The 27258-nt window shown below is 45.4% G+C and overlaps 2 protein-coding genes and 1 long non-coding RNA gene across 4 annotated transcripts; all 3 read left to right on the top strand.

Annotated features, from left to right (window-relative positions):
- The first annotated feature begins 234 nt into the window (after nt 1–234).
- Nucleotides 235–8181, top strand: LOC114790538 (uncharacterized). Its single transcript, XR_003749822.1, has 3 exons — nt 235–557; nt 6669–6732; nt 7537–8181. It is a non-coding gene; the product is annotated as an uncharacterized LOC114790538 (long non-coding RNA).
- A 2183-nt stretch (nt 8182–10364) lies between these two features.
- On the top strand, nt 10365–12550 carry spryd7a (SPRY domain containing 7a). Of its 2 annotated transcripts, none has more exons than XM_028980495.1 (6): nt 10365–10507; nt 10759–11252; nt 11329–11445; nt 11546–11712; nt 11807–11909; nt 12104–12550. In XM_028980495.1, exons 2-6 carry the CDS (start codon nt 11147–11149, stop codon nt 12199–12201), a joined length of 591 nt encoding a protein of 196 aa, XP_028836328.1. In that variant the 5' UTR covers nt 10365–10507; nt 10759–11146; the 3' UTR covers nt 12202–12550. The 2 variants fall into 2 exon arrangements, with proteins under 2 accessions (XP_028836328.1, XP_028836327.1); XM_028980494.1 differs by having other exon boundaries at nt 10376–10513.
- A 1173-nt stretch (nt 12551–13723) lies between these two features.
- Nucleotides 13724–27077, top strand: kpna3 (karyopherin alpha 3 (importin alpha 4)). Its single transcript, XM_028978840.1, has 17 exons — nt 13724–14157; nt 17544–17588; nt 19830–19919; nt 20009–20038; nt 20159–20211; nt 20416–20511; nt 21360–21445; nt 21593–21679; nt 22147–22316; nt 22528–22572; nt 22828–22959; nt 23167–23295; nt 23374–23478; nt 23643–23714; nt 23838–24000; nt 24232–24326; nt 25167–27077. The coding sequence occupies exons 1-17, from the start codon at nt 14089–14091 to the stop codon at nt 25263–25265; spliced, it is 1566 nt and encodes a 521-aa protein (XP_028834673.1). The 5' UTR covers nt 13724–14088; the 3' UTR covers nt 25266–27077.
- The last annotated feature ends 181 nt before the right edge of the window (nt 27078–27258 follow it).

Raw genomic sequence — 27258 nt, forward strand, 5'->3', positions numbered from 1 at the left:
CACAGGCGGAGTTTCCTGCAGAAATGATAACTACTCTGAGCCGACGTTACCTGGGCTGCTGGCCGCGGCCCCTCCTGACGCAACTCTGCTGTAACTCGGCCGTAATTAAACCCACGTGCGCCGCTTCCTCGCCGGTCTCCGGTCCATTTCCGCCGCGTCGACTCGAACCGGCGGGTTGTAACGCGCTCCGCGCCCCACGTGACCCGACGCGAGTCCTACTTCGGTGTAGTAGCAACGTAAGGTCGGGCGCTCGCTTCTGTTCTCTTTTTTCCCTCCCTCTCTCTCTCTCTCTCTCTCCCTCTCTCTCTCTCCCTCTCTCTCTCTCCGCTCCGCCTACTATTTTTCGCAACGTTGACGCAACGTATAAATACTGGAACAAAAGGACAACTTCCTCGAAGCGCGCCGTAATTTGCAAATAAAAAAAAAAAAAAAGAGAAGAAGAAGAGGAAGAGGAAGAAGAAGCCACACACGCGACGCGGACCGACGGGAGTCCGGTCACGGGAATATAAACCGCCCCCACGGGCGTGGAGCGGCGAGCCCGCGCCTCGGACTCTCCGGTAAGTAGCTGGCGGTTCTCCCGCGGACCCGCGGCCGCGAACCGGGGCTTCCGGGCTCCGATAAGTTGGCGCGCTCGAGAGCGAGAGAGAGAGGGAGGGAGAGAGAGAGAGAGAGAGAGAAACACCGGGGCATTAACGCGCTCGTCCCCGGTTCGCGCTGTAAATTATAATAATTAAAGGAGGATGAATTAAAAACGCCGGGCGCCGCGGGAGGTGGGTGACGGTAAGGGGGAGATCGGCTGGGTGGATTTTTTTTTAGGGGAGGGGGGGGGGGGGGTTCCCTCGGTTCCTAAATTCGCCGCCGGTCGCGGAACCCTTTTTGTGCCGGTTTTCCGACGATTATTAAATACATGCGGCCAGAGTCACATGTTGCGCGTTTCGCTGCTCCGGAACGTTCCGGAGGCGAACAAAGGCGGGCAGGATTCGGCGAGGTGGAGGGCAGACGGGCTGTTTACAATAATAACAGCAGCGCCGTGACGTCGCGGTAACAGACAGCGGGATCGACCAGAGGAGGAAACTTGTGAAGCGTCAACAACGCGCTAAATTTGGACGGGGTGACGTCATCGGAGCAGGAGCGCCGGGGCGGGACTTCCGGCCGGGCCCGCAGAGCAGAGTGTGGCGCTCTCTCGGCCGGTGCGCTGAGTGTTGCATTTTAAAGTGTAAAACCTGCTCACTCTGCACTCGTGTGTGTGTACGTGTGTGTGTGTATATATATATCCCTAAACTATTTTTCACACCCTGGTTGTGTACGGAAGTAAAACACTCGAGACTCCCATGCATGGACGGGGAGTTGAAATGGACATTCTGTCACATGTATTATAATTTGTGTGTGTGTGTGTGAATCTTGTCTGTAACTGACATCTACAAACATGCATTCACGTGCGCTTACGTCTTCACGTAGACGAACGTAAACCAACATGGCCTTCCTGTGTGGACGCTGCTTTTGTGCGACTTATGAAAACTCGACAGATGCTGGACAACCTGGCCTTGAGAAATGCTGCACCGAATGTTCTAAATAAATGTTTAAGGCTCGAGTTCACCTTGATGCTGCAGTCGTTTAGAGGACCTTTGCATCATTTTCTAAGAAACAAGACACAGTTGCAGTGAGGTTCAGGTGAATCTGCAGCAGGTATTAACACATTCAAACACAAGCGTTACATAACAATATGGTATGGTGATAAAAAGCCGGGATAGCTTTTTTACAACCTCCTGTATAATCAATGCTGATTGAATGCTGGGTTTTATAAAGGAGTGTGCGTATTTATGAATTTTGATTATCTGCATATTTTTATGCTGTATTAAAGAAGGTCAAATGTCAGTGGTGTCAATCAGATAAAATGTGGGAACCCCCTGTTAAGACCTCTTGATATTTGCATTTTTATAATAATTCTATGGATTTCATGTTTAAAAATGCCCCCAGACGGTGGATTCAAGAAAAAAAAGGTTCACGAATTATGGCTGCATCAGCTTAACAAACAAATAAATAAACACTGAGAGAATAATACTATAAATACATAAAGCCTTGAACCCAGTGGATGAGCGTGACAGTGCGGGTCGCATCAGGAAGGGCATCCGGTGTAAAACTTTTACCAGGCGACCCCTGACGGGAGAAGCAGAAGGAGATGTAACGGCATGTAAGATTACACAACAGGGACTTTTTGAATTTGAGATTTCAAGCAAGCGTGGGGCAGTGTCAGCGCGGTGGAATTACGTAACGAAGGAGCTGGCCGGGCCGACTGTCACGGGACGAGAGCTCGTACCAGAAGTGAGCAGTTAAATGCCATGAAATGTGTCTCCGCATTTTTAATAGGTGAGTAAACCAGCATGGGAGTCGGGGGCTTATGAGTCCGGCCCACTTAATAGGGTGAGAGGTCACTGTTGTGTTTTCAGGGTGACCTGCTGGCGTCTGTTGGCTTTTGATAGATGTTGTTGCTTAAGTGTGCGGGGTTTGGCCTTTATAAAGCGAGGGGCGGCCCTACATACACCCCCTCCTCTCGTGGGCTCCTGCGACGGGATCACAGGGGTGCAGCTGCTACAGATGTCTGGGGGCACGAGGGGGAGGAGACCCCGCCGCCCATCAATGGGGGAACAAAACCTGTCGGCCCCCCCCGCCCCACCCCTCGTTTTCACAGCGCAACAAAACATGGCTTGACAAGTGAAGGGTGCAAAGCAGGCCTACTTAGGGGATTCTCCCGAAACCCCCTCAGCTGCACTTCCAGCGGGGCTTCCGTGTGAGGCTCGTTTGACACGAATATTACAAAAACGCTTCGTACGGCCCTGCAGCCTCACGTCATTATTATATTCTGCTTGATCAGCCCCGTTTTGTTCTTAGAAAGTGCTCTGACATAGCCCTAATAAATAAAGGTTATTAGTTATTACTGTCTACTCTGTAGACTTCAATTGTCATATTGTAATCTTGTAAAAATTATAATAATGATTTAGAGAGATGAGCAAATGTTAATATAAACGCCGGACACCCCGAGTGTATGAACCCAGGCCTTTTTTGGGGGGATTACGTCAGTGCTTGCAGCTTTGTCAGCCTTGCGTGGGTTTTTTTGCGCGGTCCCCTCGCTGGAGAGCCGCGCATCGTTCCCACCGACGACCCAGCACGCAGACCGACGAGCCTCCTTCCCCGGGGCCGGTGGGGAGAAACGGCGGGGAAAAGTCTCGCCTACTCTCCCCCGAACCGTCCCGGCCGTGTTCCCAACGTCTTGCCCCCCTCGCGTCGCGTCGCGTCGCGTCACGCCGACCGCGCTTTCCGATTTGATTCGGCGATGCCTCCGGCCGCGAGGTCCGTACTCCCGTCATGCCCATGCTGGGAGGGGGCGTCTCTACCGATTTGAATGAACAGAGTCACTTTCGGCGCCATTTTCGAGAGTGGAGGAGCGATCAGCGGCGCCGACGGACGGGCGCGGAGCGTCCGCGGTGCTGCGGAGCCGAGCGGAGCGTCGCGGCCGCGGGAGGCGACGGCGCCGGAGCCCGCCGTGCAGCCGGGGGAGCGGCGCGAAAACGGAGGAGGAGGAAGATCTCGGCGCGTTACGTCGCCAAATTAAAAAAAAAAAAAAAATATATATATATATATATATATAGAGAGAGAGAGAGAGAGAGATTTTGAAACGACCCGCGTGTTTTTTTTTTTTTTTTTTTTTGCAAATATTCCTCCGCGGTGAAAGTGTCGCGCTTTCTTTTTTTTTTTAAGCGGGAGTCGCCGCGACAGTCCAGAAAACTGCGCGTGCCGCGTCTTTGCGCCATTTCTGTCCCGTCAGCTGCGCGCTGTTTGCCGGGGACGAGACGTCAGCGGGGACGCGGCAGGGACCCGAACAAGGAGCAGGTAAGGTCCCCCCGCCGTCCGAGTTGTGAAGTTCGCCGGCGTCGTGCGCCAACTTTTTACTCTCGGGCTCCGGTGAAATGGTCTGGCGTGTAAACGTCGCTCTGGCGTATTTTCGGCCGAATCGCGCCGCGCCGTCTCTATCTTTTTTTTTTTTTTTTTTAACACGTTCAGCTGACTTTTTGTTTGTTTGTTTGTTTGTTTATTGGTGTCGTGTTTTTTGTAGGGTTGCTGCTTTGAAAGTTGCGGATAAAAGAAGAAGGGGCGACGCGCGCGGCCCCGGCGTGACGGGCGCGCGCGTGCGCGCGACCCGCGGCGGCGCGACGCGGCCGCAACTCGTGCTTCGCGTTAGCGCAGGAGGGCGAACACGCCCGGCCCGCGCGGGGTTCCGTCCCCGGGACGCCCCCACGGTCGCTCCCGGACGCGTGGAACGCGTCCCCGCGTCGCGTCATGTGACGCCGTCTGTTTTGATGTGGCTGCAGGTTTCGTGTCGGTGTTGCGACGTAACACACTGAGAGCAGCGAGTCAGGCGTTTACTGTAATAATATTTTAATCTGTTCGGCAGCCTTCATTGTCTCCTTTATTTAGCACTTAATTATAAAAATACAATTCTTGTCCTCAATTGGATCCTGCGGCTGATATTTTAAATATGACTGAAAACAGAAAAAGTATTAGAGGATTTATTGTTAGTGGGAATTTTTGGGAATGACGTGTGGCCTTATTGACCGAAGTCACCCATGACGCCTCATTTCCGGAGAGCTTTTGTGGAGTGGGGCCTGTTAAAAATGTCACCTTGTACCCGAACTTCACTACACAACTACTGTGCAGACTTGAAAATCATCCTCTACACACTGACCTTAAGTCCAATTATAAAACTCAGAAAAGCGCACGTTATGGTCTTTTTATTGGATTTACATTTCAGTCTGTTTTATAATCCAGGTTTTAAGAAATAATTTCTCACACTTTGTCAGCATTCTAGCCCTCCCTGTTTGTGGTGCCTGTGCCACTCGATGACCACAATATACATTAATTACATGACATTAATGAAAAGTTCTCCTCCTAATATCCAAGCATGTAAAATACTGCCGCACACTCCCCTTGGCATGAAACCGCACGAGCTGAGCACGTTTGGAGAAGGAGAGGGAGGAGGGGAAGAAAACGAGACTTAACGTGGACTCACGAGATCTTCTTTTGCTACGTTGGAAGGACGGGTGTGTTGTGTATTTTTAGCAATGTTGTATTTTTACGCCATTTCTTTTTTACTCGGAAGGGTCGGCCATGCTCCACTTGCGGTCTGTGCTGGAATGTCATGGAGTTATTTTTTATTTCTTTGTGTAATGAGCAGTTGCTGCGTCTTACAGGAGGTCAAAATTGTCTCCATGACAGATTTTTAATACACTATAGTTGTTCACGTGAAGACGTTTGGTGTGTTCTAATGTGAGTGTGGGTTTGTGTCTTTTAGGTGTAGTGTGAACTGTTGTCTTTAATGTTCTTGTTGAACTGTAGTTATTTGCCTGCTCGTGGTGAGAAGAAGGGAAATCTGACATAGAGAAATTCTTCTATTTTACGTCCACGCAGCGTCAAGGTCACTCTTCACTGTCACTTTAATGGATGGGTGACTTTTCTCTCCCAGTTAAGCCCACGCCCTCTTGTTTAATTTCCTGGGTGATCGATCTACAATGCTTTATTTATTTCTTTTTTGTTTGTGCGTAATATTTTATTTTTTTTATTTTTGCTTGTAATTATCCAGAAGAAAAATAGGCTGCATCAAGCAGTTGTGTGTGTGTGTGCTTTTAATGCTAAATTGGCTTAACACACCAGCAGCATTTGTCACTTTTTTAGTATGTGATCTTAATTAAATGTGAATGTTGGAGAGAACACGGTGTTTGGTGCAGGAACAGGGAGGGCTGCGTGGAAATTCAGAATCGATTACGGTCTCTTCCTGAGTTTGCTGAGGTGGAGGCCAAGAAGTGGCCGCTTTCCACAATATCGTGTTTATTCACACAACTTTTTTAATTTAAAACCTTCAATTCTCTCTCATTCACTGTTGTCAGGAGATATTGTTTTATGCTCTTTTTGTCCTTTTTTGTAGTTTTGTACCATTTGCTCGTTTGAGGAGGTGGGTAGTTGCGCATTGCCTCTTGAATAAACTACCCTTCGGAACATAGTCTTTCAGATGATGGTTGTAAAGTGAACAAGCCGTGTTTTATGGCTTTATTTTAGTTTGCAGCGCATTATGAGGTGATCCCGTAGTAGGCTGCTTTTTTATGGCCTGCTGTCTGTCTGACAGCCGTCTACTCGCCTTTCTGCGTGTGGGACAGATGGGACGGTGGTGTGAGGCATGCTGTGGGAATTATTACGAGTGTGGTCTATAAGGCTGTTAAAGGTTATACTCTCTGGTAACACTAAAATAATCTATAATTCTAATCATATATGAAGTATAATTTAGCCATAAATGAAGTGCTTTTTTTTTGGTTTTCTGTGCTTATATGACTACACACACACACACACACACACAAATATTTTCATGGAAGCTCAGCCTATAAATATGACATGCAAATCTCATTTCGTGAACGTTGCTGTGTGAAAATGTTGCTGTGAGGTGACAGGGCTTCTCAACGGGCGTGACGTTCAGGGGGAGGGCTGTTCGTCGAGGGCACCGTCTTAATCAGGAAAAGGACTGCTTGGTTGTCTCTCTCTCTTTTCCGTGGTGTGATACAACACGAGCAGGGTCTGCAGCTGCCCAACTTTTTTATTTAATGTCCCACTTTGTGTCTTCACAGACGTAAGGCAGACAGACCTAAAATGAAAAGACGGCCACACGTCTTCAAGCAGAAAACTCGAAAGGTAAGTGTATGACGGTTAAACTATCATGAAATGTAATGTTAATATTAGCATATTATAATAGCATGTATTCATCCAGAATCTTTTGCTTAGAAATTAAATAGCTTGGTAAGCCATAGCTCATCTGTGTGTGTGTGTGTGTGTGTGTGTGTTTTTTTTTATGTACTGCCAGTAGCATTTTTTGAAAAAAGAAGCATAATGTTTTGTTCTGTCAGTGGCACCAATGGCGTTGCTTTGCAGTTTACACTTTTACTGTGTTCAGGTTGCGTTATCATCACATGACTTTTACCCCCCTCCCCCACTTACCTGAACTACAGCTGCTGGTCGAGGTGTTGCCCACAAAGGGTGTCCAGTGCTCCAGGCCCCGTTTTTTGTTTTTTTTTTAATATATTTTTTTTAATTCTTCTGTTTTACTCATAAATAATGACTAAAGGTTTAATGCAATGTGGGGAGCAACAACATGTGAAGGCCATATAGCATAATTTGATATTAGAAAGGAAAAAGAAAAACTTGACCATGTTAGATTGAACTGTTCATAAAAAATATTCTGCAGTATTTATTCTGCTTTGCTAATAGGATTTGTGCATCAGTGGGGAAGATCAGACAGTGAATTCGGACGCTACCAGTGCGCTGTGCCCATTTTATGAGGGACTGTATTCATGCATTTTATGAATTCCGCAGAGCTTGTAACTATACATTAATAATCAGGTTATTAAATGCGTCCTAAATGTGTCCACATCAGAATATATTTTTTGTGAAGTAATAAATAAAGTAACAGCATACGTTATTCCTTTTATTCTCTTTCAGATAAAGGGGAATCCCTGAGAGGGGATCTCTCTCTCTCTCTCTCTCTCTCTCTCTCTCAGCACTCTTCGGTTCTGTTTGCTGTCAGTGGGAGTTGGTTAATATGGAGGTACTGTTGCCACGTTCGAACCCTCAACGTGAGGTTGCGGGAGAGAGGGGGTTGACGAGTCACCTTGCTGAATGCTGCCTGAGAGTTGACCGCGCCCGGGACGACTGCGGTGCTGTAGCAGCACAGAATGGTTTGTGGTTATATGGAGGTGCAGGCCGTACTGTGCTGCGGCAGTAACGTTGGGACTGATGATGGAAGGATGGTTGGTGTTGATGTGTGTGTGTGTGAGGCTTCCACACGATGTGACTGGCTGCCTTGCTGTAGCAGCACGTAAATATTGGAGTTACACCACAGCTGAACCCTCCAGTATTGATCGTGCTGCTGTAGTACAGCGGGCCGTTCTCGTCCACCTGGTCTCATGCTGGTCCTCTCTGCTTGCTAGTATACCAGGTGGTGTAGTAGTGGAGTAAAAGACATACACGCAGTTCCACCCCTCACACCCCTTGTCCTGCTTCTGCTACAGTTTTCTTATATTACTTCTCAGGTGTATAAAGATGTGTGTTACCTAATGCAAAATAAAGTAGAAGAATTTCTGCAAATGTGTTTTGAAGTTGTTTTTTAAGAGATAAACTAGGATTAGGGTTTTTTATTATTAATGTGTTTTTAGGATTCTAAATCTGTGCCAGAAGACCGGCTGCATCTGCATGGTGTTGCTACACGAGGAAAGCTCTTGTTTACTGTTGAGGAAGTTCCTACAGAACAACTCGTTACCGCCACCTTCTGGCAAGAAGAAACCCCTCCGGGTAGCTGAACCAGGCGAAACCCCACTAATATCTGTCTTTCAGGGGGTGGGGGGGTCTCACTGCGTCTCTCTCCTCGGTTTCATGGTCCTGCTTCAGTTCAGGACAACTGGCGAAAACTGCATTTGTTTGAGGTCAAGGCCCGCTCATTTTTTAACATTTTTGACGAATGTCTTCATTTGCCTTTGCATTGTTACATTGCACATAAGCCATGAATGGGAAATGCAAATTAAGATTTTTTTCTGTATTGTTTTGGTTCAAAGTGACTAAGATGGTTAACCAGACTTTTGGGTTTTATCAAACCGAACAGGGAAAACAAGGCGAAAACAGAACAGAGTGGAGAGAGATCAGGCATTACTTTTACCCCCCACCTAGCTATCCCAGCATTTAGTTCGGCTTATTCCTGTTACTCTGCTGTTTTAGTTGGAGTTACTAGTGCACAAGGTTTTTTTTTTTACGTATTATAGAAATACACAAACTCTCATGCAGCCTGTGCACGTTTCCACGAGACCAACCCACCCACACACCCGTGCAGCAGCATTTTCTGGTCTGGTCCAATGTGAACACATAATGGATTGGTAAGAAATGTCATCCAACTGCATATAAACTCGATCTTAAATTCCAAATGAGTAAAATATATATATATATATATATATATATAGATAGATAAACATTTCATAGCCAGAATCAGTGTGTTTAGAGTAAAGTTGGTCATTTCTGGTCTCCACTTGAATAACCATCTGAATAAATTTAATCTCTACTGAATGGTTTGTGCAAATAAAACAATTGTGCATGGAGGGTGTATTGATCTTTAAACATTTTAGCTAGGCCTAAAAACAATGTCACAATATTTTCAATTCTGTGGACATTCATCTTTGAATATATTACAATCTACATTATTTGTGGAATATGAGGCATCTGGAATAGGTCTACATATTTTTACTCATATCTTAAATAAATATACTTTAATCATAATAAAAATAAAAAAAAAGTAATAAATAAAGTTTGGCTCTAGCGAAAAAATACCCAAAGTGCATACTCAGGGAGTGGGAAATCATTGAAGTGCAAGTGACTAACTAGATCTTTACACTGGGTCTTAAGCATATGTTGTAGCTCCTAGAAGAATAAATCTACATTCTTTTACTTGGTGCAACAGATTAGGCTTAATGTTCAGGGTTTCTCAACAAAGCATGCATCCAGCTGTCGACAACTGATGCATTCACCGATGACTGGAATGCAGAGACCCTGAGAAGGTCAGAAAAAGGTCATCTTATGCAATTAGTCACTCAATTATCAATTCCCAGTATTTGCAATAGGGACGCTACTGTAGTACACACGGCTCTTTCAGACATGAAATGTCTCCAATGGTCTCCATGTACAACTTGTGAAAAAAAAAAAAAAAGGTCGTTCCTGTTACACATGTAAGTACAATCGATTTTTGCAGTAAGTAAGCAATTACACAGAATGACATGGGATGTGGCAACAATATCACACACGAGATCTCTGATAAAGGCTGCGCTTATTAACTTTTTAGAAGAGACAGGCATAAATACCTGCGTCGTATGAAAAAGAAAATCCACGCTTCGTCCTAATTCTTTAAAGCAATGCTTGCCAAGTCAGTTCTTTTTTTTTTTTTTTGCGGCGGAAAACTCGAAAGTACTGATGCAATCGCAAATAATCTCGCAGTCCGGTCCACACGGGCACCCTGCAATTGGAGCGAAAATCGTGCGCACGAGCCGAGTTGGGCGCGACAATGGCGCTTGTTGCTGTGCAGATTTCGCCCCTTTCGTCCGCCTGCGATGCGCCGAGGTTAAAACGCATACTAAGTCCCGCACCGAGACGCGCGCTCGGGCCGCGCCTGCGCGTCTGCCCGGCGCAAGCGCGACGCATTACGAACGCTGGAAAAAAAAATGACGGTCCTCCGTTTTTCCCGGAGGGACGCAACACGGAGACGGTCCCTAACGGCCCTGCGACAGGCGGCCTTGTTGCCATGTGAAATGCGACACTTTCCGAAGCTGACAGCCAGTAGCTCCGCTCATTACTCGGTGACCGAAACTCGGTGGCGTGTGTTTCAGCTGCTCATTGGCTAACACCTCGGCGCCAGCAACTTGTTCAAGAGATAAAGGTGCACGTACGTTTCTTTTTATCATCTTGGCACGTCAGAGCCCATAACCAGTAAATTAATACCCGTATTTGAATTTTAAGACGACACCACGCTGAATTTTGGTCGACAAATTTGGATTTATACTTGATCTTATGTAAGTCGCTCTGGATAAGCACGTCTGCCAAACGCTGTAAATTTAGCTTTAGCAGAAACCTTAGTTTAGTAATTAGAATAGTTATCCAGAAAACTATAAATTCTCTTTTCATTTTTAGGGATCTGTTCCTGATCCCTAATGGACTGGCCGTCGCAGCAACAAAATGCGCCTTTCTCTTAAACTGAAGTGTTTAATGCACAAAACACAAATTTTCGCTTCCAAGCCGACCATGTGGGCGGTCGCTCGAACATTTCCCGAGTAAAACACTAATAAATAAAGGCAGGAAAACAACTGTTTCGTTCTCCGCGGCCATTGGCTGGAGCGCCGTGACGCCTCGAAGCAATCGAAGCGGCCATTGGTCCTCCGCGAAGACGTCACGTCCGGTGTGTCGCAACCAGAGACCTGCCGAGAAAAAAAAATGTCTGCGTAGAAGCCGACGTTCTCCTCCTTCTCCTTCTCCGTGAGCCGCGGTGTTTCAGCGTCGAGCCGTCGTGACGAGCCAAAGAATGGCCGCTCTATTCTCCTGCTGCGCCGGCTGTTGCGCCGACGGCGGATCGGGCCACGTAGCGCTCAAGGAAATGCCCTCCGTCCAGCTGGACACGCATCACATGGGTGAGCCGCCGTGAGGCCGATCTCAGAGACCCGGGATGACCCGGAATCCTCCTCATGAGATTTCTCTCCACGACAGGCACGGATGTGGTCATCGTGAAGAGCGGACGGAGGATTTGTGGCACGGGTGGCTGCCTGGCCAATGCTCCCCTTCATCAGAATAAGAGCTATTTTGAGGTAAAAATTCAGTCAACGGGTACGTGAACGTCGTCTTTGTCATTGAAATATAGCAACATTTTATAGCCCAGAATGTATTTGTACTTTTGCCATAATGTATTTATACTTTTGTACGGCAGGAGTGTGGGGAGTAGGGGTGGCAACACATAAGGCTAATTTAAACCAGATTCCCATGGGAATGGATATCCACAGCTTGGTCCTGCGACAAGATGGCACTGTTTATCACAGCAACGAAGAAAAGAACCGCCTGCCTGCTAACAGCATTCCACAGGAGGGAGACGTATTGGTGAGCGACAAGTCTGAGATGTGGGAGCTGTGGGCTGGTAGTGGCCTTCTTTACATTTAAAGTCTTAACTGTGCAATTAATTATAATTTTTCAGGGTATTTCATATGACCACGTCGAACTCAATTTGTTTTTAAACGGGAAAAATATGAACTGTCCAGCCTCCGGTATACGAGGGACCGTATTCCCTGTATTCTACGGTGAGTTCACCTGTAATCTATTCAGACGTTGGCAGTCACTCTAGCAGCCTGGCATTAGTGTCATTGAATAATTTAGATATTTTGTCACCACTAGGGGGCAATACGAAGTTCAAATCAAGGTTTAAGTTGCTACTGTTATGCTCTTTGTTATTTCTAATTAGTTGTTTGTCATATTTTGTCTCTCCTCCCCCTAGTGGATGATAGTGCCATACTGGACTGCCAGTTCAGTGACTTCTATCACACGCCACCTCAAGGTTTTCAGAAGATTCTGTTTGAACAGCAGATCTTTTGAGCATTGCCGCCAGTCTCTGTCGCTTTCCTTACCCATATTTTCGTATGCACTACTAAAGGTAAAAAGCCTTGGGAAGTCTAAGCTCCTGCTGTTATGTTGTATAAAATATGTGATACCTTAAACCTTTTTTTCTGGCTTTTGAAGCATTTTGTGAAGCATTAACATTTCATTTTCATATGACCTCTTTACTAAATATTTTGCACCACACTACAATTTATGATATTGTGGGGTACTGTGTATACTCCTGGTAACTTGATAACCTTTGAAATGATTGTCATCATATTTAAAAAAAAAAAAAAAAAAAGTTGCATAGGCCCCTAAAAAGAAATCAATATATGAGTGTAGTTAAGGCTGTTTTATGTAAAGCCAGAGGGTAGAATACAGGTAACACAGATTTTATCAAGACAGACTGAGGAACATTATTTTAAAGCTTCATTTTTGTTTCACTGCTTTAAAGCAGTGTTTGATGGTTAATATCTAATATATTATTGGTTTGTGTTATGTAATGGATACTTAAAAAAAAAAAAAAATACTTTGATTTCTTCCACAAACCCTGTGTTTGACCTTTTCTGTATTGTTGATTGGGGTTTATATGTATTCAACAATGTTTGTTCATGTATATAAATAAACTACTATTGTAGGAAATCTGGATTTTTTAAAAAGAAAATGTCCATTCAAACAAGGAACATTAGTGTTCATTTTGCATGTCATGTATAATCTATAGGGTTGTGCAGATGCAAAAACACTAACAAGGCTATTTTAATATTTGTTCTGAGAGACAACATAATCACTGTGCAATATGGCTTTTTGCCTTGCAAAAAACGCAATGATCTTTGCAACCAACATCAGACAGGATCTCCTGATCACGTCTCATAAGACATTGACTGAGGATGTTTGGTATGGAACAACTTCTACCAATGGAGAGTCATCCAGTGGGGCAGTGGGTAAGGAAGCGGGCACGTAAATGGAAGGTTGCTGGTTTAAATCCTGCCAGGGAGCCACTGAGCAAAGCACCGTCCCCACAAGCTGCTCCCTGGGTGCCTGTCATGGCTGGCCACTGCTCACCAACGGTCATGGTTAAAAGCAGAGGACACATTTCAGTGTGTCACCGTGTGCTGTGCTGCAGTGTTTCTCAATGACAATCACTTCACTTTCATCCAGCCAAAACCATGGCCTGGCATCACTGGGACCAACTATCCAGAATCTGTACAGCAAGCATTGCAGAAAACCACTCCAGATCCTCTAGTACCTCATCAATTTTATTTATATCTTTTTCACTCCCCCGTTTCTTAGTGTTTGTTTTGGTTTATTTTATGTTAACTTAATAGTTTGTTCATTCTTATTCATTGCATAATTACCAGATTTGGGTATACGTTGAATTAGAAGAGGGCGGGATTTCATTTATATGTACTGTTGCGCACTTCGTAGCGCCCCGTCGTACGGAATGCGCAAAATCACGTAATGACGCAAGGACGCAGTTCTAGCCAAGCCCCTCCCTTTCCGCGTTCGGTCCGATTAGCACGGTAGCTAAAAAACGCACATTCAGTAGTTTACCGCGACACCGTGACACGGTTTCCGGACATTACGAGTCAAACTGAACGCAACAGCAAATAAACGCGCCGCCCGACCCGCCGTCGGCACCGCAGACGTGTGCAAAAAGCGCAACGAATGCTAATAAGTTAGCCAGCGCATGTCTCGGGTCTACCCTTCCCAGATTGAACTCTTCCCACCGGCTCCTCCCTCAATCCCTCCCCGGCGTCCCTGCCCCGCCACGCTCTGTCACGTCTGGTCGCCCACCCACTAGTCTCTTTTACAGCGGAGACTTTTCCCCCCTTCCCTCGCCGAAGCTCCTCCAAGCGTCGGTCCGCAAACACGCAGAGCGCAGCCATGGCAGAAAACGCCGGCTTGGAGAACCACCGCATTAAGAGCTTTAAAAACAAGGGGCGAGATGTCGAGGTAGGTGGAGACCGCCTGGCCCGCGTCCCGCATCGCGCCATTCTCGTCGCTCTATCGTGGGGAGTATTTTTTTTAAACGAAAAACCGAGCCGTGGATGCCGGCCGGCTGTCGTACGAGGAGCCCCGATTCCGGAACAGCCTCCTGCGCCCCCACCAGCTGCCACTATTGCGCGGAGCGGCCGCGGCCCTCGGCGAGGCCTCCCGCAGCCGCGCCGATCGGCGAGGAGCCGAAGAGCCTCGTCGGCCCGCGGTACCGCGGGATCCCGGCGGCAGAACGCTTTAAAAACGGGCCCGCTAGGTACCGCGAGGCCTCCGGCTTCCCGGTTCCCTTTGGTGGGAACCCCGAGAACGCTCGCCCCGTTTATTCACCCGCTCCTTCCCGCTGGAGCGTGTGCGGAACCGCCGGTCTGCACTTTACGGACGAGAGAGCGGTTATATAAGCCGGCGCCTTAACGCGAACGAGCACTTTATTAGCCGCAATTAACGCCGTTTTTTGCCCAATATAGGTGCCACCTTTACGGATTCTACATGAACTATTTGCCCCGCACATTGAGGGGGAAAACGACACCGGATGGGTTAGCTTCCTCGCTGGAGAAATGTACTAAGACTGAACCATTTCCCCGGCTCTTTACACCAGCTCCCACGCAGCGTTTAGCTCCAAATTCTCGCGTCGGGTCGTATTGTGGCGCGGTGCGTTTAAAAAGAGGCCGTGTGCTTATTAAAGTGTGTTCACGGGCACAGAAGTCGCATCTTGCCGGGTGGCTAACGCGGCTAGCCCGTCGGCGAAGAGGCTAAGCTAACCCTGCTTTCCGTTTTTAGGCTGGTGTCTGGGTCATTTTGGAAAAATTATATATAAAAATTATATATATATATTTTTTCGGGCGGTTCAGTCACTTCTCTAAACCGTCGGTGTCGGAGGAGTAGCTGGATCCGTGAAAAAGAGCGATTAAATCGTCGGGTTAGCTCGCCAGACAGGTGTGCTAGTTAAATGTCCCAGATCCACTTTACATAAGGAACATGTTCCCACGGACCGCCGTGCAAGTCGGATAAACGCGTCGCCATCGTCGTTTTGAGAACTTCCAGCCAGTCCTCGAGTGAGAATCGATTAAGACACGGTCGGACCTGCGCTTGACATTTACATTTACAGCATTTTATCAGACGCCCTTATCCAGAGCGACTTACAATCAGTAGTTTCAGGGACAGTCCCCCCCTGGAGACACTCAGGGTTAAGGGTCTTGCTCAGGGACACAATGGTAGTAAGTGGGATTTTTAACCTTGGTCTTCTGGTTCATAGGCGAGTGTGTTACCCATTAGGCTACTACCACCCTGTACAGTTTATATCTTCACGGGGCTTTCCACCCCCCACTGACATAATCAGTTTTTTAGTCTCTGGCCGATGGTCTGTGACGTGAAGAGATGTCCTGCAGGGTCCTGTTTAGATTTTAAGCACCAGCTGAATGAGGTCTACACACTGACACGAATAGAACGTCTGTAGTCGGCCTCGCAGTAATGTATTGTCTCATATCACAGTTCTTTCCTGACAGTCTGTGCTTTAGACCTTGTTTGTCTTTGAGTGTGTAATGAAAGAGTGTGTTCATTTAAACCACGTTGACTGTAGCAGGGTTAAAATGCCAGGGACGGTGTAAAAGAGCGGAGGGTCCTTGTTCGGCTGAGTAACTGGAGAATGTAGGTTTTCCCTGCCGCAGCTTCGGCTGGAAGATGGGGACTGGGTAAAGATCCGTTTGCCTGTGGGGAGATCTTGGCGGCTCTTCAGGCGCAAGGCCAGCGCGTCCCGCGCGTGGCTCTCAACACACATGTGGACGGATGAAGCCAGCAGTACCGCTGCGGCTATTCCAGGAATCTGAAGGGGCGACGTTCCTTTCCAGACTGGAGCTCGTAGCCCGTGTCCAACCCCCCTGCAGCTCATCCGACTTACAAACTGCCACAGGGATGTTTCTGGAAACACAGCGAGATAATTGGGTCCAAGGCCATCGTTTTTCGTGATGTTCCCTTGTGGGTTTTGATCACACTATTCAGACTATTGCCTTCGCCTTTAAAATGTCATTATGGGACTAGTGGCCGGCTATAAATGCGACCAGATCGCTCCCAGAGGTGTGTTGTCCTAATCTCAGATAATTAACAGCTTGGTTTGTGAAATGTTGGCGCCGACTGCCGGTCCGCAACTCTCCTACTCACTATTGATATTAACAGACACACAACCACACTGTCTGAGCATGGCTGAGGTGACAGCCATGCGAGTTGTCTGGTGTGGGACTGCCCACCCCCCACTGCTGTCAATCCGGCTGGCTGTTGAGCGGTCAAGTTCATTTTTTCATTTTCGTATTATTATTTTGTTTTTAAAGGTGACTGAATGCTTTATATATGTGCTCATGCGCTTTTCCTTTCCCCCGAAAGTGTCTTTTTAAATATCATGCCGGTATAATCTGACCAGACAGATGCACGTCCAGTTTAGTTTTCATATCTGAGTGGCCTGGGCAAGGCATTTCTCCTATTTTGAGTTAACCTGATTTTTTTTAATGATTAAATTGTTTGTCATTTGCATTTTTGGTGCATTATTGCCTAAGGCTATGAATCAAGTGAAATGAAAGAATCAGGATATTCTATGATAGTCATGAGATTGAAATTGACAACAAAAGTTCCTAGTCCCGGTGCAATTATGCTCTTTCATGTTATCCAGTTACCTTTTGAGATGTACATGGATGGTACAGTATCCTTCTACCTTAAATACTTTCTGGTGGATCCAGCAGTGATTTCTTTCCTTCACTCTGAGACGACCCTCTTGCTCTCTTGGCCTGAATTTGTAGAAGGGGCTTCTGCCGAGGCTCTGCTGTAATGCGAGCCTGGATGCTCCATCACAAGGTCTAACATGATCCTCCGTCAGCGGGGCCCAGCAGCTCATGTGGAAATCTCTGGATCATGGGTCCTGTATTTTGAGAACGGTGGGCCACAGCAGTGCTGGGGGGAGACTGAGAAGATTTGGATTTCTCTGTCGCTCATTTGAATTTAGTCTTTGTTAGCATCTTGTTCAGGACCCCTTCTCTGAACATTTTGCTCTTGACATTCAGCATGAAGATAGTGTTCCCAAGCAGTGATCTGCTTCTCGTGTAGTTATCCAGTCCCAGTGCTTTTTCGTCATAATAAATACAGTGTGCCTCGTACTATTTGGAGAATTGAGTGACAGCTGGGTTCTTTGGTCACCCTGGTTACAGGTCTGAAGCCTTTGTTCTCGGTGGTGGCCCCATGCTGGACGTTTGTTCTTTCTGTTACTTCACTGGCTGTGAGACAGAATGTGGGACTGTCTGCCTTGCACTGTCCGTTTTGTTATTTTTCAGCGTCTTTAATAGTTGCTTTTCTTACTTTTGCAGACGATGCGACGACATCGCAATGAAGTGACCGTAGAGCTGAGGAAGGTAAGTGGAGCCTAACTTTCTGTAGATTATCCCATTCATGACCTATCACAAAATTTTTAAAGTGAGCTACTGGTCCCCAAACAAATGTCGGTTTTGTCACCGTTTGCCATTGGTGACTGAAGGAGGATTATCATCATTATGTGATTGAAGATGGGAGATAAAAGGGGAAGGCTTTCAATGTGGAAGCTGGGACTTGTAGTCTTCTCGCTTTTACTCCTGCCTATTTGAGTATAGAGACGTTTGCAGCGCTTGACCACCCCTGTTTTTGGGATGGTTTGTTTTTCGCACTCTTCTGAGCAGGTCTTTCTGGACATTTTGGATTTTTTTTTTTTTTTTTTTTTTTTTAACTCCCACCACTCCCCCGTCCATCCAGAACCTCTAGACCCTGGGACCCTGTTTTGCCTTGACCGTCGCTCTTCACAGATGCCATTCCAGCACCGTGTCATGTGCCTGTTATTTTGAAGCGCGTGACTGGATCAGAAAGCACATTGCCAGCTTGAGCTGGCGTTGCCTGCAGCCTGGAAGGGTGGAGCACTTCTGGCCTTGTGCAACTGCGTCCAGATAGCGACACGCCGCTTCAGCTCTTATTAACTATGTAACACGGCTGTGTTTTACAAAACAGGATAAATGTAAACGTCACTGCGCGTTAGAGCTGCTGTACAGGTAGTATTTTTCATTTTTTTTTCCCAAAACGCTCTCTTTTAAATGGCAGCTCCCTTTCTGCAACTAATAGGTCCTTGTTCTGGTCTTTGCTGAACTTTTACTCTGAAACGGAAATCCGTGCAGAGCATAAATTTCAGCACATAAAGGGGTTTCCTAGTCAGCCGAGCTGGCCCCCTAGGTATCCCCAGTCAACAAAATCAGTAAGTTCCTACTCAGCCCTCTTCCGGGGACTGCTGGGCCCAGACTCTGTTTACCACTGGGGGGGGGTGGAGCCCGAGCCCCAGCCCCACCCCCGTCCCGGGGCACTCTGGCGGCACCCCAGTGGCTTTGGCCGGAGGGCTTTTCCTGTCCCATGTCCTGGCCTAGAGCCAAGACGGGCACCTCGCCGCAACCATGTGGGCTTGAGGGCCCTGCGGTGCTTACCTGTTTACCACATGCCAGCCGTGTTCCCCCGTCTTTAACAACCTGACTGCATTTTTGTCCTGTGCTGCCTGGGATCTGTCATTTAGTACATCAGTGTTGATTTATTTATTATGCCCTTATTTCTGATAGAAAGCAATTGTTTAAAACAACATCAGATTGATCAAAACTCAGTCCAGACAATATTCATGTTTGAAATGACTGCTGGGTATGGAAAATGCTATTAATTGATTTTCTGCATTATGACGAGACCCATTATCAGCCGCAATTATTTCTGTTCACTACTGGAAGTCCGTCACTTTTTTTAAATGCTTCATTTATTAGAATTATCTTGACACATAGACATCTGGAATTCTCAAGGTCCGCTTAGAAGCAAATGCAGCATTCTTTGATATATTTGGAAATAAAAATGAGTTTCAAATAAAATCTTTACTTCTAACGTTGTCAATGACTTATGTAGTATTTCTTTAATGAATACAAAATAATAATGTCCTTAACCAAGAAAACCTTAATTAGCCTAAACCTTTGTAGTGTTAATGTATTTGCTTGCATGATTTGAATTAGTGACAAGACAGCTCTCTCCATATTTGGGCTGTTTGGCCCTGGGTGTGCTGCAGTAGAGAATAGACGGAGAGAGAGAAATGCATTCCAGCTCTCATTCCTCCCTTCCCCCCGGCCAGGCGTCATCAGCGGCTCGGCGCTTGTGTTCTGCGTGTGTTCCTGCCCGTCCTCTCCTGTAGAGTTTACAGTACTTGTGACAGCCCGGTCTCTCCAGCAGGCGGTCTTCATGTACATCCTTTTTTTTTTTTTGGCCCATGTGGAATTCTTTTCATGTGTTGTTGAGATTTGAAAGAAAGAAGAAGTGACTGTCATTGTGAAACACTGCAGCACAGCACATGGTGACACAACGAAATGTGTCCACTGCTTTTAACCAACACCCTTGGTGAGCAGTGGGGACGGTGCTTTACTCAGTTGCACCTTGGTGGATCGGGAATCAAGCCGACAACCTTTTGATTACAGGGCTGCTTCCTTAACCTCTAGGCCACAATTGCCCTATTTACGGGATCTCGTGTTAACTTGTGGATGTTGTCTATGACTGGTCAGTTTTGCAATCCTGCCCAAGTTGGTCTAATGAAGTTTTTTTTTTTTATCCCGCAGAACAAAAGAGATGAGCACCTACTTAAGAAACGAAACGTTCCACAGGAGGAGAGTCTGGAGGACTCGGATGTAGACTCTGATTTCAAAGGGGTGAGATCCTACTTTTACTGACGAAAGCAGTGTGTATTCTGGATAAACCATGTTTACTAAATTTCTCTCCACGTCTTCTTTTTCAACAGCAAAATGTAACGTTAGATGCCATTTTACAGGTAAGTTTTTTTTTTTCTTTCTCCTTTTTCTTTTTTCCTCCTTTGCTCTGTGCTAGTGCAAGAGCCTAGTTGCTCTTTGCAGGGCATACTGACTGTTCTCGCTCTCATTTCTGTTTTCAGAATGCTACCAGTGACAACGCAGTCGTGCAGCTCAGTGCGGTTCAGGCGGCCAGGTAGGCCCTTTTTCTATCATTCTAGTTTTATATCTGAGCAATGCGTTGCTTTTCAATGTTGGTTGAAACGAACCAAGTGATTTTTGATTGTATTTGCTTTTTTTTTTTTTTTTTTTTCAACACTGTTGAATGGTCTTGGGATGTCTGCTATGTGCATCATGTTTATCGGCTCCTAAATTGTGTTTTCACATTTGCTTATTGCAGAAAGTTACTCTCCAGTGACAGAAATCCTCCAATTGATGACTTGATAAAATCAGGAATCCTCCCGATCCTGGTCAAATGCCTGGAGCGGGATGACAAGTGAGTGTGGGGAAATGGGTCTCTGTCCTTTTTAAGAGAAACTGGAAGAACAATGAAATTGAGCAAAAGGGAAGATGACAGTGAGAGACACACACACCCCCCCACCCTCCACCCCCACTACTTTCCTCACTCTCCTTCTCAAATTCTGCTCCGGCGGACAGGATGCCCTACATCAGGCAAAAAAGGAAAACTAGGGGGAGGTGGTGGTGTTGGGGACTCCCACTAGGGAATGGGACAGGCCTTGTGACGTGAATGTTCAGGGGAGGGCGATGGGATTTATGTCAGGCCCTGTGACTAATCCTGGCAGGGAGGAGTGGGACAGGATGTTGTTGAGGGAAGGGGCAGAGCCTTGACTTAACTGCAGCTTCACAAATAGCTGACATTCTTTTAGCTTTATTTTTAATTTGTCATGTTTGCCTGCCTCCCCCATTTCTCTTAAGCAAATAGGGGTTTTAGGAAGCCTGTTACTTGGCATCTATACCCGGGATTGAAAAGAACACAATCTATACTTTTCATTTTAAAGACTGTAAGGAGCACCATATGAATCTCAAGAGCAGTGAATATTTTTTTTTTCCTGGAGGGAGAAGATCTCAGCTCCTCATGGTCCTTGGCTATGGCTGTTGTAATTTGGCACGTCACCCGCTGTTTAAAACTGGGTCTGCCTGTCAGTAGCTAAATCGGGCGCCACTGTGGTCCCTGAAACAGTGACTGCAGTCAGCGGGGAATGACGGAGGAATTAGTTAGTGCTGCTTAAACATCTCTGTGGCTGTAGATGTCTATGTATGTGGTTTAATTCTTTTTAATTGATTCTGGTCTGAGATATTGAACTTTTGAACCTGTCTCTGCAGTCCATCATTGCAGTTTGAAGCTGCCTGGGCCCTGACCAACATTGCATCAGGCACTTCGGCACAGACCCAAGCAGTGGTCAAATCCAGTAAGTGCATGGGGTTTATGCTGGTCATCGCGTTATACTGTTTGGTTTTTGTCACCACCAAATGTAGACAGGGTTAATAGTCATTTTTAATAGAATTTTTTTTTCCAGACATAGGCTGTGCATTTATTTATGGTTTTATTTACCTAGATGCTGTCCCATTGTTTCTACGGTTGCTCCACTCCCCTCACCAGAACGTCTGTGAACAGGCAGTTTGGGCACTGGGGAACATCATCGGTGAGTGTCATCGTGATGTGACTCAGCGCTTGGTTGCTTGTGTGTGTGTGTGTGTGTGTGTGTGTTGCATGTGTTTGCATCTAAGGTGGCTGACATCGCCTGGCAACTGTTGAAGAATTGCCTCATGTGAAGAGCATGACTATTTAATTTTGGAGGGAGCCTAGCTTTGAGCAAACTTCTGGGTACATGTTGAGTCTAATTGAGTTGCAGGTACCATGTACCAACCTTCGTTATGCATTGAGTTACTATTCTAGCTATTTTTAATGTCATTCTTTATTTAGCCTTTCCCCACAGACAACTTGGTTGGTTTAAACAGGAATTGAATACCAGCTGGGCCTGAATATTTTCAGATGGCCTTTACTCTGCTGGTTTTTAAAGCCATGTTCTAAAGGCATCTTGTGCTGCTTTGTCCAAATTTCCGGATTGTACGGATTGTAATGGCCATCAACTGTTTATTCTCTTTCTAGGTGATGGCCCTCAATGCAGAGACTATGTAATCTCTCTTGGAGTGGTCAAGCCCCTCCTGTCCTTCATCAACCCCTCCATCCCCATCACCTTCCTGCGAAATGTTACCTGGGTCATTGTCAACCTGTGCAGGAACAAGGACCCGCCTCCACCCATGGAAACAGTACAGGAGGTGTGTGCGCGAGAGCGACCGTTGGGACGTTTATTTTCTCATTAGTCTGCGAGAGGAAGTTAGCATCTGTGTTCCTCTCCTACTTCAGTGGCTTTGTTTTGTTTTTTTTTTGTTTTTTTTTGTAGATGTGCACTGGTCTCTGCACCTTTTTGTGTGTGTGTATAGCAGGAATATGACTGCTTAATTTGACTAATTCCGTATTTTTTCACAGATCCTACCAGCCCTGTGTGTCCTTATATATCACACTGACATAAACGTAAGTGTCCATTTTCTTCATTATTGAGTCCTAGGGCTCAGTGCCACTTAAGGACAGTCAATGGGTGCTACTAAGTCTCATTTGCTCCCTAATTATGTGAATTTGAGTTTGGCCTTTTAACAGGAACCAGGGCAACTGCTCTGAAGTGCAGAATTGGGAGCAGTTGTGTAATTGTCTTGGTCCTTTACATTTTAACTGCATTGGTCAATGTTGAGCTGCTGCTCCTGGTTTTCTAATGCATTGGCCTCTACACAGATCCTGGTAGATACAGTCTGGGCTCTGTCCTATCTGACTGATGGTGGAAATGAACAGATCCAGATGGTCATTGACTCAGGTGTTGTCCCCTTCCTGGTTCCACTTCTCAGTCACCAGGAAGTCAAAGTACAGGTAGGAAAAGCTGGAAAGGAATTTTTTTCAGGATTTTGTATATACGCAGAAAGGAAAACGTCCTTTATTTGATTTATCTCTGACTCCATTGTTCTACATTGAGCTTCGAGCATTTGCTATTCAAATGACCACATTTCTATTCAAATAATCCAACCTAATTTCAAATTTCTGTGGGTCACTTCATGGCTCTGATTGTGTTTTACATAGACTGCTGCACTGAGGGCTGTGGGGAACATTGTGACTGGGACAGATGAGCAGACTCAGGTGGTGCTTAACTGTGACGTCCTCTCACACTTCCCCAACTTGCTCACACACCCTAAAGAGAAAATCAACAAGGTGAGTGTGTGTCTACATCAAAACCTAGAAAGGAAGAAGTTGTGGATGAGTAATCGTTATCCTCATTTATCATCACAGGAGGCAGTGTGGTTCCTTTCAAACATCACAGCGGGCAACCAACAGCAGGTCCAAGCAGTGATAGACGCCGGTCTCATCCCCATGATTATCCACCAGTTGGCTAAGGTAAGGCAGCCAGGCCCTCGAACAAAATATTTTTTTTTTGTCCTGACTAACTGAACCATTTGTGCCGTGCTATAATCTCAATAGTATTTTGCAGTCCACTACTGCTGCAGTTTAAGGATTGGAAATGCTTTGTAACCTAATTCCTCCTTTTTCTTTTGGTACAGGGAGATTTTGGTACACAAAAAGAGGCTGCCTGGGCCATCAGCAACTTAACAATAAGTGGAAGAAAGGATCAGGTGAGATTTTTGAATCTACTAATGAATGGAGTGCTGGATCAGGTTTTAATTTTAAATTATTGTAATGTAATGACATGAAATGGGAAATTGATTCAATTTTAACAGACCAGATCTGATTGGCAGGTGGAGTATCTGGTTCAACAGAACGTGATCCCGCCGTTCTGCAACTTGCTCTCAGTGAAGGATTCTCAAGTGGTCCAGGTGGTCCTTGATGGTCTGAAGAACATTCTAATTATGGCTGGAGAGGAGGCCAGCACCATTGCAGAGATCATTGAAGAGTGTGGAGGTAATAGAGCTGTGACTCCTCGCTAGATCCACTTATGCTAATGGCACTTGGCAACATGTGACCACCAGGACCTCCAATACAGTGCAGAATTTAGCCAACATTGTTGGATTCTTGTAAAATTCAACATATACATTTGTATATGTTGAGCCAATGATTCTTATATTTTAATGTCTATTAGAAATCCATGCTAAAATGATCCCGTAAGTAATCTCCCCTTCTTTCTTTTAATAGGCCTGGAGAAAATTGAGAATCTCCAGCAACACGAAAATGAAGATATCTACAAATTAGCATTTGAAATCATTGATCAGTACTTTTCAGGAGATGATGTAAGTAGTGGAAAAACTGTTTTTAATTTACAATACACTAATCAGCCATAGCATAGTAACAGTGACTTGTCATTTCAATGGCATCTGTCATTGGGTTGGGATATACACTTCTTCCTTGTACTTCTCCTGTTAGGGGTCATTCGGTCTGAGTGTACACACAATTGATTTAGCAAAGGTTTTATGCCAGATGCATTTTCTGACGCATGCCTCCACATTTATGCTGGTTTGAGGCTGGCACCAAAACCTCACTGTTGCATGCATTGTCCTCAGTGGCAATATTGCCTGTCCAAAAAATTCTATGGGGACGTAGCATTGCTGAACCTCAACTTGCCAACTGCAGCAACCCAGATTATAGCACTGTCCACACAGGCTTTTACGACTGGAACTAGTTATGATGCGTCACTTCATGTGCCTCTCAGTCTCTCAACAGGGCAAATCTGGACAAATTCTGCTACACAACTTTAGTTCCCTAGTCAATGTGTGTGTGGAATTGCCCGTACGGTCAATGTTGAACATGGGTGTGAGCTCAGCAGTATTTTTTTTTTATTTACGATTTTTATTGCACCAAAGGCTTCAGTGATGGCCACATTTACCCTGCAAAGATTAAGGTTCCTCTACAGCAGGCACAACACCATCTGAACTGCAACATGTTGCAGGGAAAGAACATATCCTGTTCCAGCCATACATTATTTTAGATCACGTGCATCGTTTACCTGGCAACACGTTTTAATTAAAAGTGCTTTAATTAATACTTGGCAGGAGACCTTTTTTGTGGTGTAATATTACTGTTGTGGCTGATTGTATACGTGACCCATTCTGAAATAACCCTGTGTGTTGCAGATTGATGAAGACCCAAGTCTCATCCCTGAATCCACTCAGGGAGGGACGTTTAACTTTGATCCTGCATCCAACTTACAAACTAAGGAGTTCAAGTTCTAGAAGAGACTAGGTGGGTCTACTCCACCTGCTGCTCCTCACCTCACCTACAGTCACCAATCATCAGAACATCACAAGACTTCACTAACCAGAAACATGTTCAACAAAACAAGCACTGAAGGATCAGACATATTGGCATCGCCTTAGTGATGCTACATGTTCCAGAAAACGACTAAATGGAGGAGGAAAAAAAAAAAAACACCGCCTCGTCTGTTATTCTGCAGTTGCCAAACTTGCTTTTTTTTCCTGTCGCTCGCACAGACTGGAGTCACATGTGCATGAACGTCTAACAAAAGAACGGTTTCCAATCTGTCAAACCAGTAAATGGAAAACAAGAAGTCCCAGATTAGAAGAAAGCAGGGGTCATCTCTAACCCCTCCACCTTTTCTTCCCCTAGCTGATTATTGGTAGTTGGTTCCCTTGAACTTTGCCCAAAGCTCCATTCCCTGATTTCTGCCCCAGGGTTTAGAACCCCCTCTTCTATTTCCAGCTGAGGAAATCATCTCCATAAGTTAAGCCATGTTGGTCTCCACCTCCACAGGGAGTCCTGGCCGACCTGAAGAATGGCGCCTCTCGTCCTGAGCAGTGGTGGAGCGACGGCACTGAACCAAAATTGACATTTCAAAAAAAAAAAAAAAAAAAAACCTTCATTAAAAAATCAAAAATGGGATAAGACCACGTTTTGTTTTGGCTTGGGAATCTGTGACATGCATACGTGAAGAAGGCTGCTCTACTCTCCTCTTGCAGGGATGGGATGATAATATCTGTTACTCTTGCCCAGTATATGTGGTGCAGTTGCCTCGTCATACTGGAAGATGTTCTCTTTGGCCAAGGTTCCTTCGATGACATCCTTCTCCCTTCTGTTTTTTTTTTTTTTTTTTTTTTTTTTTTTTCCCTCCAGTCTTCAGTGGGAATACATTTTCTGCAGATTCATTTCATGGATTTTTTAGGGCAGAATAGTCATAAAATAGACATTGCTGCAATGATTGGATTTGTTGTAATTTAATCTGTGGAGCTTCCACACTTTTTGTGGTCTTATGCACACTTCGAGTTGTCCCTTGCTTAATGTACATGGAAAGCGACATTCGCTTAATTCAATGTGAGCAATGGAGGAGGTGACAATTTTTTTTATTCTGAAGTTTATTTGCTACAGATCTAATGTACAAAATCTACAAAGTTAGATTTCCAACTTTCTCATGTAAGGTATGTATAAAAAGGAAAAAAGCGCTGCTGCATTGACTAGTCATTTGTTGGGACACTGCAGGATGATAACATTGTATTACTGATTTCTGAAATTAACAGGGATTTTTGTTTTAACATGCGTATCGTGATGACCGATGACACCATTATTGGAAATGGGTTTTCTTACTGTTGTGACTGGATATTTCTTTGCTTCCCTGTGCATTTACTTGTAAAGGAACATACATTTGGACTAATGTAGTAATGTTTTGGCTGTGAACTACTGAAACTGTGGTGTTAAAGGACAGCAGCCCAAGCATTTTGGAATAGCCATTTATTATTGAACAAAAGAACCCTAACAGGTGTACATTCATGAAACTATCTAGACGCATAGAAAGAGCCACTTTAAAGATTCAATTTTTTTGTCTTGTATCGGAAATGGATACAAGCTTATGCTTGTTGCAAGATTTTTACTTGCCTAAGGAAAAAAAAAAAAAAAAGTTAAATAAGTGACAGTTTTGGCCTCTGATTGTTTATATCTTTTTATAAATTTTAGAATCAATTTCTCTTTAAGGTGGCTCATTGTTTCTTTTCAACTCTTGTGCATATTAAAGACAAGAATGAGTTGAAAAATCATTGTGCCTTTTGTTTTTCATTTCAAAGCAACAGGACATTTTATGAATTATGCTTAGCAGCGGGAGGTGTTTTTAAAACAAAAGTGGGGTCTGGTGCCTCCATACTGCTGGAGTGTGGGGCTTTGCAGTGGTTCTTGACCATTTAAGCTTTTGGTGTTACGGAGTACTTCTCTACTTGTCTT

This window comes from Denticeps clupeoides, chromosome 5, assembly GCF_900700375.1.
Source record: "Denticeps clupeoides chromosome 5, fDenClu1.1, whole genome shotgun sequence".
Lineage (NCBI taxonomy): Eukaryota > Metazoa > Chordata > Actinopteri > Clupeiformes > Denticipitidae > Denticeps > Denticeps clupeoides.